Below are 12,145 nucleotides of genomic sequence, written 5' to 3' on the forward strand. Positions count from 1 at the left end.
AACCACGGGACTCTCCACAAGTGTGTACCCTCCACCGCTTGGCCCATAAATAACCAATGCTTTTCCGAGTCAGCCCTATCCGATTCAACCATTAATCGGAGTTCTATAGACTGGTAGTATTGTAAGACATTGGGGATCGCCTACCTGGTAGGCCATTGGGAGAGTTATTGTTGCATGCAGGGCTTCTTCCCATCCTAAATCATTTTACTGATATACTGCTGGTGGGAACGTAAAGTTTGGCGGGGGTATCAAAGGGAGAGCCTGTAAAACAAATAATATTTTGGGTACAAAGGCCATCTTTACGGCTGCCACTCTAACCCATCCAAGAGAGGCGGAGGTGGTGCCATTTTGCAAGCTCCTATTGTACCAAAGTGAGGAGGTTGCAGTAGTTGAACTTGGCTGACTTAGGGGTGTAAGGGGATAGCTGTATCCCTAAGTAGGGAATATGTGCGTCTGTTTGCTCTATGGGAAAAGGAGTACAAAGCTTTATTGTGGTGTGAGGATACTGACAGGTTAAGGATTTGCAATTTTTGGAGGTTAACTTTGAACTCCGATATTCTACAAAGAGACTGAACTCTGACACCTGGGGAGGAAGGGAGTACGTGCGATTGGCGAGTGACAAAATCACATCATCTGCAAAGAATCTATTGGTGCATGTTGTATTTATTTATTTATTTAGATGCTTGTATAGCGCAGGACTCGACCCCCGAAGGCGTATCTCTGCGCTTAGTTCGCCATAGGTACCAGAAACCGAGCATTTAGGAGGTGCCAAAGACTATGCTGCCAGGAACAGGTGCGTCTTCAATGTTTTCCTGAAGGAAAGGTGGTTAGAGTTTTGTCTCAGATTGAAAGGAAGTGTGTTCCAGAGGGTAGGCCCTATGTATGAGAGTGCTCGACCACCCTGTCTAGCCTTCCTAATTGAAGGAATTTTTAGCAAGAGTTGGCTGCTAGAGCGCAGAAGGCATTCAGGTTTGTGAGTCTTAAATTTTTCAGTCAAATATTGGGGACCTAAGCCAAAGAGACTTTTATGTATAACGCAGCAGATCTTGAACTTGATTCGCTGGCGAATGGGCAACCAATGGAGTTCTTCCAGTAGGGGCGAGATGGAGTTCTCGGCGGGACGTTGAGGACCAATCTTGCCGTGGTATTTTGAGCCACTTGCAGTCGGCTAAGCACATCCTCATTGGCGGGTATAAAAAGGCCATTGCAATAATCCAGCCGACTTATTACAAGGGCCTGGATAAGGGTCTTTCTGTAGACGTCTGATAAGCTACTAAGGGGACCCTGGTGATGTGATACACCTGGCTTCTTTGTGCTAGGGGTTCCATATAGGGCAAACAGTAACAGGGACAGCCTGTTGTGTTCCAATACGTATCGGGAATAAGTCTGATGTCCCATTTACTCCCACCCTAGTCAGGGGAGAGCTGCACAACTTGTCCTAAAATCCAAAATGTTTTGATGTGGCAACCAATTAGAGCAAATGGACCATATTAAATACTTTTTCACGTCAATAACTAGTATGAGAGACTCCCTATTAGAGCGATGGACCTTACCAATGATGAGCAGAATTGCTAAGTGTTGTGTCTGCATAGTCTATTGGGGATATAGCCCGCTTGGTTGGGCTCAAACACACTGGGCATAAATGAGTAGAGTTTGGATGCTTGTAAATGGTTTACCATAGACGATGAGGAGAGATAAAGGTCTGTAGGAGCTACATAGAGACTTATCTTTACTGGGCTTAGGCAGTACCGTGTTGGACACCTCGAACATAGGCTCGGTGAGCGACTCACAGTCAGCAATGGTGTTGAAAAGCCTTGTGAGGACTGGGAAGAAGGTGTAGCAGAATGTTTTGTAGTAGAGGGGAAGAAAACTATCTGGGCCTGGGATCGCAGAGGGGTTTAATCTGGCCACTCCTACGATCACTTTCTCGATTCTAATCGGCTCCTTCCAGGAAGCCAGCCTCGGCTTAGGAAAGCCATGCAATTTGTGCTTTATGACTTATATTTAAACAATGTTTCTAGTGCAATTTATTTTAGAAAACCCTCAAGGAGAGAACATTATTCTGAAACCTAAACGGGGAGTGAAAAATCCTTATTTTCACAATTAGGGGTGTAGGTGACAAAATAAAGAGTTCGTAGTGCATTTACCAACATTGAGAAATTAGACTGAAGCAATTTTATAATAATGCTGAAGGTTGTGAGTACTTGTGGTAAAACTGCAAAAAGAAATCAGTAAGTAAATACATGAGAATCTGTAAACTATAATGCTGTAATTTCAACTACCTATACAATGACTTTGCAAAGCATGAACAAAAAAATGAAGATCGGACATACTCAGCTACTCTCCTCAGCTAGAGCATATTTACAATCCTGATATCGAAGAGCATTGTGCAGTGGCAGAATTTTGCAAACGAGGTTTATTGGCGAGCATGTCTGACAAGTATTTCAAGGTATTATACATCAGCTTAGACATGCTAACTCACCTCATCAACAGAACTTTCACAAAAATCAAACATCAAATATGCAGATGTTCATAAAGAATTACTACTGAACAAATTCGCAATATACAACATACAGAAAAAAAATCCACTCCTGCAGACACTTCACTGTACAGAAAAGCCTAAATCCCTTTACGTGAAAGGCACATGGATCAAGTTATAACAACCACTTTTCGCACCATGGTGTGTACAGTTTGGCTGAACATTATCTTAATAGAATGTTTATTTATTATTCTTAGATGGGATCCCTGGTTGGTTCAATGGTAAAGTGTCGTAAAGTTCCACTCCTAAAACAAATATAAAGCAAAGGGACAGAGAAAGGACCTGGCCACTTAGCGTAGTACTAGAATACATGCCTAAGAAAAAAAACATAAGGCAACTGCGATGTCACAAAACATACACACACTGTAGAGAAGATTCAAAAGAGATTTCACAACATGTGATTCAGCTTTTTATGCTTATGCTGCAAGACACCCATGCAATCACACAAGTCTTTGGACTACATCAAATGAGATTCTGGATAACTTAGTTGATCAAGCCATTATTTCATGGGGTAGCGTTCATAAAGTGACGCAGAGAAACGCTTGATAGACTAGACTGACAGATTCAGTTCTGTCGGAATGATTCTTTTAATTTGTTGTTGAATGCCAATGGGCGTTCCCCAAAAAAATTAACACCTGAAGTAAGAGTTAAAGATGAAGAAACATTTTGATTAAATTCATAATGGTATGTCAATTTGTTACTTCTTGTGGATTATGATTTTAAAATATATTTTCTTTAATTTCAATAATTTGTTAATTGTTTTACATATGGTTCAATATTTCCTCCAACCAAACTGAAACTGTTATCAAGTCTGTTATTCATGTTTCACTGAAACTGTTATCAAGTCTGTTATTCATGTTTGTAATGGATTTTGAAAACATCTGTTTCATGATGTGAGATATAAAATTGACTCATGTATACATGAAGGGAGCGATATGGTTTCCACATTAGGGAGCGAAACCCTTGAAGATTGCCTCAAATCCTGCACTTACACATTGATTGAGGGGTTATTATAAGTACAAATATGTAAATATGTAGAACACCCTGTTTCTAGGTCCTTAGTATTAACATTAATGCAGCCTAAGTGCCTGCTTGCTTGCTTGTGTTCAGTCATCTTTGAGGTGGAGATAAATCCTATTTGTAAATATGAATGAACAAAAGTTAAATGTTTAACTGCTTATAATTAATTGGTTTTTTTTGTTTAGTAGCGAGATATGATGCATGACCATTATCCAATAGCCAAAGTCTGAAAAAATTTTGGGCAAAAAAGTTTAATTCATTGTTCTTGAATAAAGCCTATCAGAAAGTTTACCTGCACCACCACCCTAAAGATTTAAGATTTCTGGTATTGAGTTTGTGTGTACAGATTTGAAGCACAGTCCACACACTAAGAGTGAATCTAGGAGTAAATAAATTAAATCTATAGTCTGTCTCTACTGTAGGAACATGACATAACATGTGTATTTCTAAAGCGCACATTCACCCAGAGGTCTTTGGGCGCTGAATAACAGATGTTCATTGTTACCCAACTCAATGGTACTCATTTTATCGACCTCAGATGGATGAAAGGCTGAGTGGACCCGCCGGGATTTGAACCTGTTACCATGAGGTCGAACACAGGACCCTGCAATGGACGCATTAGTCCACTGAACTACCAGACCCGGCTGGCTACTACTGAGTAACACAGGTGCATGTGCTAGAAACATGGTGATTTTCAAAGGCAGAAACAAAGTATTTTGTGAAATGTGGTTAACCCTAAAAAGAAGTTAAAATGTCCACTGCACTGTGTCACGGAATAGCTAGGAACGTTTCAATAAGAATGTGATGTTTCTCTTTAACAGCACAAGTGATTGCCAGTGGAGGCCTGCAAAAAACTTGAAGTATCTTTGACCTCAAAGTCCATTGTCAAAGTTTCTACCTGCAGCATGCAAAACTTTGTAAATCTTGCATCTACTCCTGCAAGTACAAAAAATCCATTATTCAACTACACACTGACTACAGCAGCAGAAGTATTTTATAGGATACTTATCCTGTAACCAACCACCCACCGATAGACAATTTTCCATGTCAAATGCTGGTTTTATGTAGTATCCTATTGATATAACTAACAGTACAAAAAGCAAGTTAGCATTGTAGAACAAAAATGTTAACTTGCTTTTCCACTTAAAAAGAGAAATGTTCACTTAGCCTAAAACGTGGTGTGTTTTATCAAATAATGTTCAATGATAAGCTGCTGAAAGTGGTAATGCTACCTAGATCGAAAAATCAGAACCTGGTTATTTAATGGCTGAAGATACTTGTCCTCTGATCTTAGTCTGAGTTCCCCTTACTTTTTTATTGCAAATTGAATGGGATGTCTTCAATTTGTGATATTATTAGAAATGAAACAGTCATATTTATTAATCACAGTACCGGTGTTCAAAACCCCGCAGGTATTTATGATGCATTCCAATTACGATTGAAGTATCAATCAATCAATGCACAATGGATATGTGGTATGCAGATTAAAATAACCAGGAATAATGCATTTAAAGAGCATTGTTCTTCGTGACTACAACAAAATTAAAGAAATGCTCTATTAGGTCCAACTATGGGTTGCAATTTATTAATATTTTAACTATTACTTTAGCTAATTCAACAACTACAGAAAGTTTGGTTTAAAATTCAGTTTAAATTGGCAGCATAGCGGATGCTTCTTGACTCATTTTATAAAGGAAGCTAATGAGGCGAAAATGTCAATGATTTATCTGAATGGTTTTGATTTTAGTCTGAAACAAACACCAAAGACTATACTAGTTGCCTGATGGACATAGCATCAGTACTGTAAACGAATCACATAAATGCAACTAGGACAGGAAAGTCTATTGGTTTGATGTTCTACAAACTTATGTTACTATGGCCGAATATTGCCAGAATGGCCCATGTGCAACTAAATCCTGCAATTCTATGACACATTGCTATACCATACCCACTACTTGCTAGGTTCTAAATCTTTGGTTCTGTGTACGCGTTCAACTGTTATCTAAGACATGTTTACAGTGAAGATGTAAGCTTCAAATATAAGTTGCGGTGGACATGGGAACATCCTCATGTTGATGCCAATCCTGGGTAGCAAATACACTAACAGGTAGGGGTGTAAAAATGTGGCTTGTGTATACACAAAAACCCAAGGATAATGTAAATAGCATATAAAGATAGAACGCAACAAATAAAGAATTCTCATTAAATTAACAGTCATCTATTTGATTTTAATAACTTAATGAATTTCTCAATCTAATTAAGGGACTGGTTCGCTCCTTTCTAGAGAAAAATAAAATAGATGATTTTAAGCAGAGCTGATGTGTTTCGCTACACTAGTTCTGAAACTGACACAAAAAGGCTTTATGTAAAAGCAGAGCAAATGTTTGTTTTAGTAATCAACAAGTCCTTTTAGTCGTTATGAAAATAAAGGGTAACAAAAGGTGAGACTGTAGTTTTCTACGACTTCCAGCAAACTGGAAGGTGTACCGAACTACAGCATGCGCTCAGACTGAGCCAAAAATACATCTCTTTATGGGTTGTCTTCAAGTTTGTTTTTATGCTTTGTCAAGAGGGCAGGACCGGATTAGCATAATGTGCACTTATTATCTCATATTAAAGGCAGCTGCTCAACAGTGTAATTGTGTAAAGCCAATGGCATGTTTTATCTGGGCTACGAATACAAACCAACCAAAGGTGTCACATTAGGAGAAAAAATATTTGTATTAAACTAAATATGCTTGTGTTTAGCTTTTCCACTTCTTTCTTAATAAAAATTAATGACCCATGCTCAACTGGAAGTTAATTTGTGATTAAAACACCCGACTCTGGCTTCAAAATCTGCCATTTGGTTGATTTTCAATATTGAATGCCTGTTATCTAAGCAGTCTTGGGAGACTTAGAAAAATTAGAACTCTTTAATATATGGAATTATATGAACTAAACACAGACCTCAGCATTAACGGAACTGATAAGACATATATCCATTCCGGAGGACACCAACAACCAAAAGTGGCATGTAAGGGGGCCACAAACAACAGCTCAGTCAACAAGAAAGATAGCTAGGTTTTTTTTTATAAATAGGGAAGTGATTCTTTTTTATTATGAGACGATGGTGAGCTTCACGTTTTTGCTTTGTGGGGTGAAGATGTCAACAACGAAAGTAGTTAGATAATTTGAATACCCCCATTTTAAAAATAAGCAGAACTGAGGGGTGGGGGGGGGGTTGTAACGCAAGGTCTAATTAACATACCTTACAGGCATATAAGCCCAGTGAAATATTTCACTACACCGAATTAACTTCATTTCCTAAAGTTTTCCTATTCGGTGCTAATTTAGCAACAGCAACACTGTCACCGTACAGTGAGATCTTTCTGAAGTAGGCCATGGGAAAGGGATGATGGATTAATGAAAGGACGTCTGCGTTTGACCAGTGATTTCCGATGAGGGTTTTTTGTGGCACCCTTCATGCATGCAATCTTACTGTTACAGTATAAACTGATACACACATTTATACCTATAGACCCCCACCCTCAAACTACAGGATTACAAAAGGTCGGGGCGTTCATCTTTTTTTCACGTGAATGTTGCGTTTGCAGTCATAAACATGGGGGATCTCCCTCTACCCTCCCCCTCGGTCCCCACACACATTACAAGCGGATAGAAGAATGTTACTCGACCTTTCGTCCTCCCCTGCATCGCGCTCAGAGCCGGGGCTGCGCTTGTCTAGCGCGGGGTTGGGGGGGCTGGAGAACAGGCTCTCAAAAGCCATGGCCGCGGTGGCCGCCCGCGCTCCGGGGGATACAGATTAGAAAAAAACAAACGGAAATGCTCTTTTTTTGGTACCGTCCTCCGAGGCCCGAAGGCTGGGGACTGTCACATTATTTTCTTTTTTTTCAACACAGATTCGCGGTGGCGATGGCGGCTCCCACCCCCCTCCTCCTTCTCCTCCCGGGGCTCTAGTAGTTACGTCTGAAGTAAAAAACACGCACAATCCGCCGAGAAAAGAAGCCCAAAACAAGTGTGTGGCCTACCAAACAAGCCCAACGCCAAACAAACCTAGAAATGTGTTAAATAAATAAAAAAAACATTAAAACACGAAGTATCATATTAAACGTTTATGTAAAAAAAATACGTTTTCAACATGGAATTAACAGAAAGACACCACTCTTTGCCGATAACATGACAGTGTTGCATTTAGGCAACAATCAAACGGGCCGTGATTTATTATTTTCACTTCGAACCATTTTCAAATGACATTACTTTTTGTTTTTAGCATTTAAAATGTTCCCTTCAATCAACCTAATTTGGTCCTCGCAACTTCACTTTAAAATTATGAGAGAGATACAACTGAATTAATTCGGTATTTCCTCTCGGACAGCGTAGGTTGTGAAGGAGAACACAGTCTTTCTAAGAGGGCCACCACGTAAACAATGCAGAGTGTCCCTTTTCAGTTTCTGCGCTCTCTGCCGTGCTCCAAATCTCTAAAAACAATTAACATGCTTGTACATCAATGGGCGGTTGGTCACGCCCACAGAGTTCTGACAAAAAACTAGAATGCGGATTTTATCATTTATATGTGCTAAATTGAGCGCCATGCTCATGGATAAATCAGTTTTAAAGTGGTCGCTGTTATAACGCTGTGAGTTCAAGAACAACGCTTCTGCCCAATCTTCGAGGCTTGCCTGGTTAGAGCCTTGCTGCCACTGGTTCATTTTTTATTGTTTTCTTTGTGGCTCATTTTTAATTATAGAATTTAAATTATATGTGTTTGTGGCTGAGGCCACTTTGGTTTATTTCCGTGTAGTATGTAGTAATAGGTTATTTTATTACACTTGATTAATTAAAACCATTGCATTCAAAGTGTAAAATATCTCACCGTTTTTGATAAAATCATTATATAAAAAAAATACCCAGCTTTTTATCTGCAACGATAATTAGTATGACTTGTAAGATTTGACATCACATTAAAAAAAGTGCATAAAATTATTAAAACATTCTGCACGTTAGCCGTGTTGCCTGTAAATGTTATTTCAGCTGTGGCTATTCTTGTAAAGTTCAATCAGTTCTTGTAATGAGTAGTCATTTGGCCGCTCGGTCTGGTGCTTCATTCTTTTTGCGGTTATGTTGAGGAATTTAATTAGCCGGCAATATAACTGGACTAGCTCATGGTCAAAGCACAGTATTAACGCTTGTCTGCCCGATCTGGCTCCGTGCTGTTTGAACGCTGGCTTTAGCAGGGTGATCCTTATGTCTTTTAACATATTACAGATGCATATATAATGGATTGTGCCTTCAACGGCACTGCCGCATAAACAACAGAGCTGGACTCCTCCTTTTCTCTCCCAAGGCGGCATAAATTGATGAAAGGGACCAACCCCCAGTTGGAGTCTTAGGAATTTTTCCTTGATGTTAATTTTTAATCCCATTTTCAGGTAGGGCTGGGGTTTTAGCATTTTGTATGTGTGTAGGACCATCCAGCTGTGCGATTGTTTGGCTAATGTTTTTTTTGTCCTCTATTGCGGATAGTAAACGAGTTACCTTTGTTACAGTTTTTTGGAATGTTAGATGGTTCGCCTGGACGTCCCACAGCTCTTTTAAACCTACGCGTGTAATGGATTCCTGGAGATAAAGACTTGCTGGTGATTTTTCTGGATGGGAGAGTTCCGTCCAGAGTTGATCGTTAAGGGTTCCTTTTTCGTCACCTTTAATTTTATGCCAACACTTCGCATATGCTCCCATGCATTCAAGAGACTGTTTATGTAGCCCAAATTCCAATCGTATTTGGGCTAGGGAGACCATTCTGGGGAGTTGAAAGATTGCTCGGTATGAGTTGGACATTATACTGTCAAGAGTTATTGCATCTTTTCCCTTCAATGCTTCGCCCCATAAGTAATTGTTGGCTGGAGTTTTGCTTGCAAAACCCTTAGCAAAGGGTCAAATGTCAAGCCCGGTTAGAGCTTCTTTAAAGGCTTTATGGCTAAGTAGGTCGTTACCCCCTTTCTCCGCAAGGATTCTAATTGCGGTTTTGATGAGTTATTTTGGTCCAGTGTTACCCCTAGGTATTTGTAGCTTCCTCCTTGTTCCAAACGGTGACCGTCCAGAAACCAATTAAGGTGTTTCTTCTTACGGTAATTAACTGCCATTATTTCTGTTTTAATGTAGTTTATTTTTAGTGCATTTTCTTGACAATGTCTTTTACCCCCTGTTGAGCCCCACATAAAGACATACATAGAAACCGCACTACAAACGGGCACTCATGCTTGCACACACTGAGAAACAAAAGTGAGACAGACACACTAATACATAGAGGCACACGGGTGCACTGAAGCACTTGATCACACACGGAGGCACACTGAATCACAAGCATACTGAAGCTTTGGGTGTGGCAGACTAGCCGACACACCAGACACTGTCACACTGAGTAGAGGCGCACACATGCTGAGATACGGATCATACGAACACCCGAGGCAGAAGCACTCTGAGAGACTCGGTCACGCAGGATTAGCAAACATGGAGACACAGGATTCACCCAGGTGCGGATCATTTGGGTTCACTGGCACACTGAGGCAAGAGCATCCTGGGGCATAGGGTTGAATAATAAAAAAAATAGAAGAGGTCTCAACAGGCCTTGCCTGTGTGTTCACAACATACCTGTCCTACTATTCCAGTGCTGTAAAGAAATTCAATTCTGTACCTAGCCTGAAGATGTTGCATCTACCCTGCCTTTGTACTCTGGGATATTGTATCTGTTTTGTAGACAAGATCATGGTGCTGCACCAGTTTAAGCCATTGCTCTTACAGTTAATGCAATACACGGCACAGCAGAACCTTCCTCAACTCTGGACTCTTTCCTCTGAACCACAAAATTCATCCCCATCCGTAAATCCCACACTGGTATTAGTGTCACTTAGCCCAAGAAGGGGAGGGCTACCTGAGTGTTTCAGGATTCAGAGCCCAAGGACTGGTTCATTCCCCTCTAGGGGATGAAATTAGCAATGGTGCCGGCCAGTCCGCGTCTGGGCAGTAGAATGCATGGTGTCAGTGTGAACCCTGACTGCCTCCGAACCCCTCGAACGCCTGCCTAATGTGTTATTTTGCTTTTTGCGATGCAGCATTCCGGTCCTGGGTGCTTCCCGACATTATGTGGTGTTCGTGGGTAAAGTGCCCATCCTAGATTGTGTATGCCCTAGTTGTAATCTTATATAAAGACAGTGGTTCTGTTGGGAATACAATTTCTTTTATAAACCACATATGTAGGTAAACCTCTCAATTTATTCTTCATTTATGTTTAGGACAACCATTTTAAATATGTATCTATGATATATTGATGTCAGATTTCCAAAAATAAGACACAATTGGAGATAATCCTCTAAAAGAGGTGTGTGTGGTCCTTTCTTGCATGTTTTTTCCTTGTCCCAATGTGTTGTTATTATTGGATGAAATAGCTAGGCTAATAATATCGTAGAATAAATTGAGAGGTTTACCTACATATGAGGTTTATGAAAGAAATTGTATTCCCAACAGAACCACTGTCTTTATATAAGCTTGGAACCCAGGTTCTGAGGGTCACTGGGCCACCCCATTATATTTAATGGGCTAGTTGTAATCTTGGCTCTCCCACTGGACTTCATCTTGTGCTCCTGGACAAATACGTTTATCCCCCGTTGCTAGAAAATAGGGCTCTCCTGCACACAACTGCATGCGTCTTTGTGGAGGAACTGGACGTTTTCCTCACACATACAAATAAATCTGCAAAATCGAACAAATCGTAAAACCCATTGTTTTGTAGTAACCACAAAAATTAAACCTACTTAAATGTAGAAAGGAGATCATCACACCAATAGATACATCCCCTTATGGCTTAGTGTTCCCCTCCCAAATCCCAGTCATTAAGGCATTATGGGCTATGAGCAAGCTCAGGTGAGGCCTGCCAAAGCCTGGCGCTGCTTATATTGGCGGCCTCCCTCGGTTCCTGAGCTAAGGCCTGGCTGCATAACAAACAAACACCCACCAATGCTGGGACTGCACACGAGGAAACAGGCCAAAAGCTGGCCCTAAAGCCACCCTGATGGAGAGGGGGCTTCGTGGCGGGATCCGGGATTATCCCAGATCTTTATCGGGGTTACCCTGCGACTTCAGCCCTGGAACTTGCTGAGACCCACTGTGAAATTAGTTTTTTTTTTAAACCTTTATTTGGAGACAAACAGGTTCAAGGGAAATGTACATACAAAACAGACAGTCACAAATGGCCATTACAATGGTACGTCAGAACCAAGGAAGTAGAAAAAAAAAGCAAGGAGATACAGGGAAGTACAGGGCAGGGCACCAGTCAATACAAGGAGCAATAGCGAAATGTACAGTAGCGGTTAGAATATTATGATCCAGCATGGGCAGGCAAGCCAATAAAACAATGCAGTATAAACATATTACTTAAGCGGAGAGCACATGAGACAGAGGGGACTCAAAAAGGAGGAACACAGGAAATAAAGGTGCCGCACAGGGATGCAATCTGAATTACCAGCAATACACCAGTAGTAGAGGGGACGTCAACCCCCCAATGGCCCGCAGGCAAGGGAGACAGTCAGC

At 40.7% G+C, this 12,145-nt stretch overlaps 1 protein-coding gene across 2 annotated transcripts in view; it reads right to left on the reverse strand.

The window, feature by feature from the left end:
* ZC3H6 (zinc finger CCCH-type containing 6) overlaps positions 1–7,518 on the reverse strand; it is a 361,631-nt gene extending 354,113 nt beyond the window's left edge. Inside the window, exon 1 of one of the 2 annotated variants that reach the window (XM_086927473.1) lies at positions 7,237–7,518. In XM_086927473.1, coding sequence (XP_086783599.1) covers positions 7,237–7,328 — 92 coding nt within the window. In that variant the 5' untranslated portion in view covers positions 7,329–7,518. The remainder of the gene's footprint in view (positions 1–7,236) is intronic. The other variant, XM_086927474.1, reaches the window with a different exon arrangement.
* Positions 7,519–12,145: the final 4,627 nt, after the last annotated feature.

Source organism: Lissotriton vulgaris, chromosome 6, assembly GCF_964263255.1.
Source record: "Lissotriton vulgaris chromosome 6, aLisVul1.2, whole genome shotgun sequence".
NCBI classification, from domain to species: Eukaryota; Metazoa; Chordata; class Amphibia; order Caudata; family Salamandridae; genus Lissotriton; species Lissotriton vulgaris.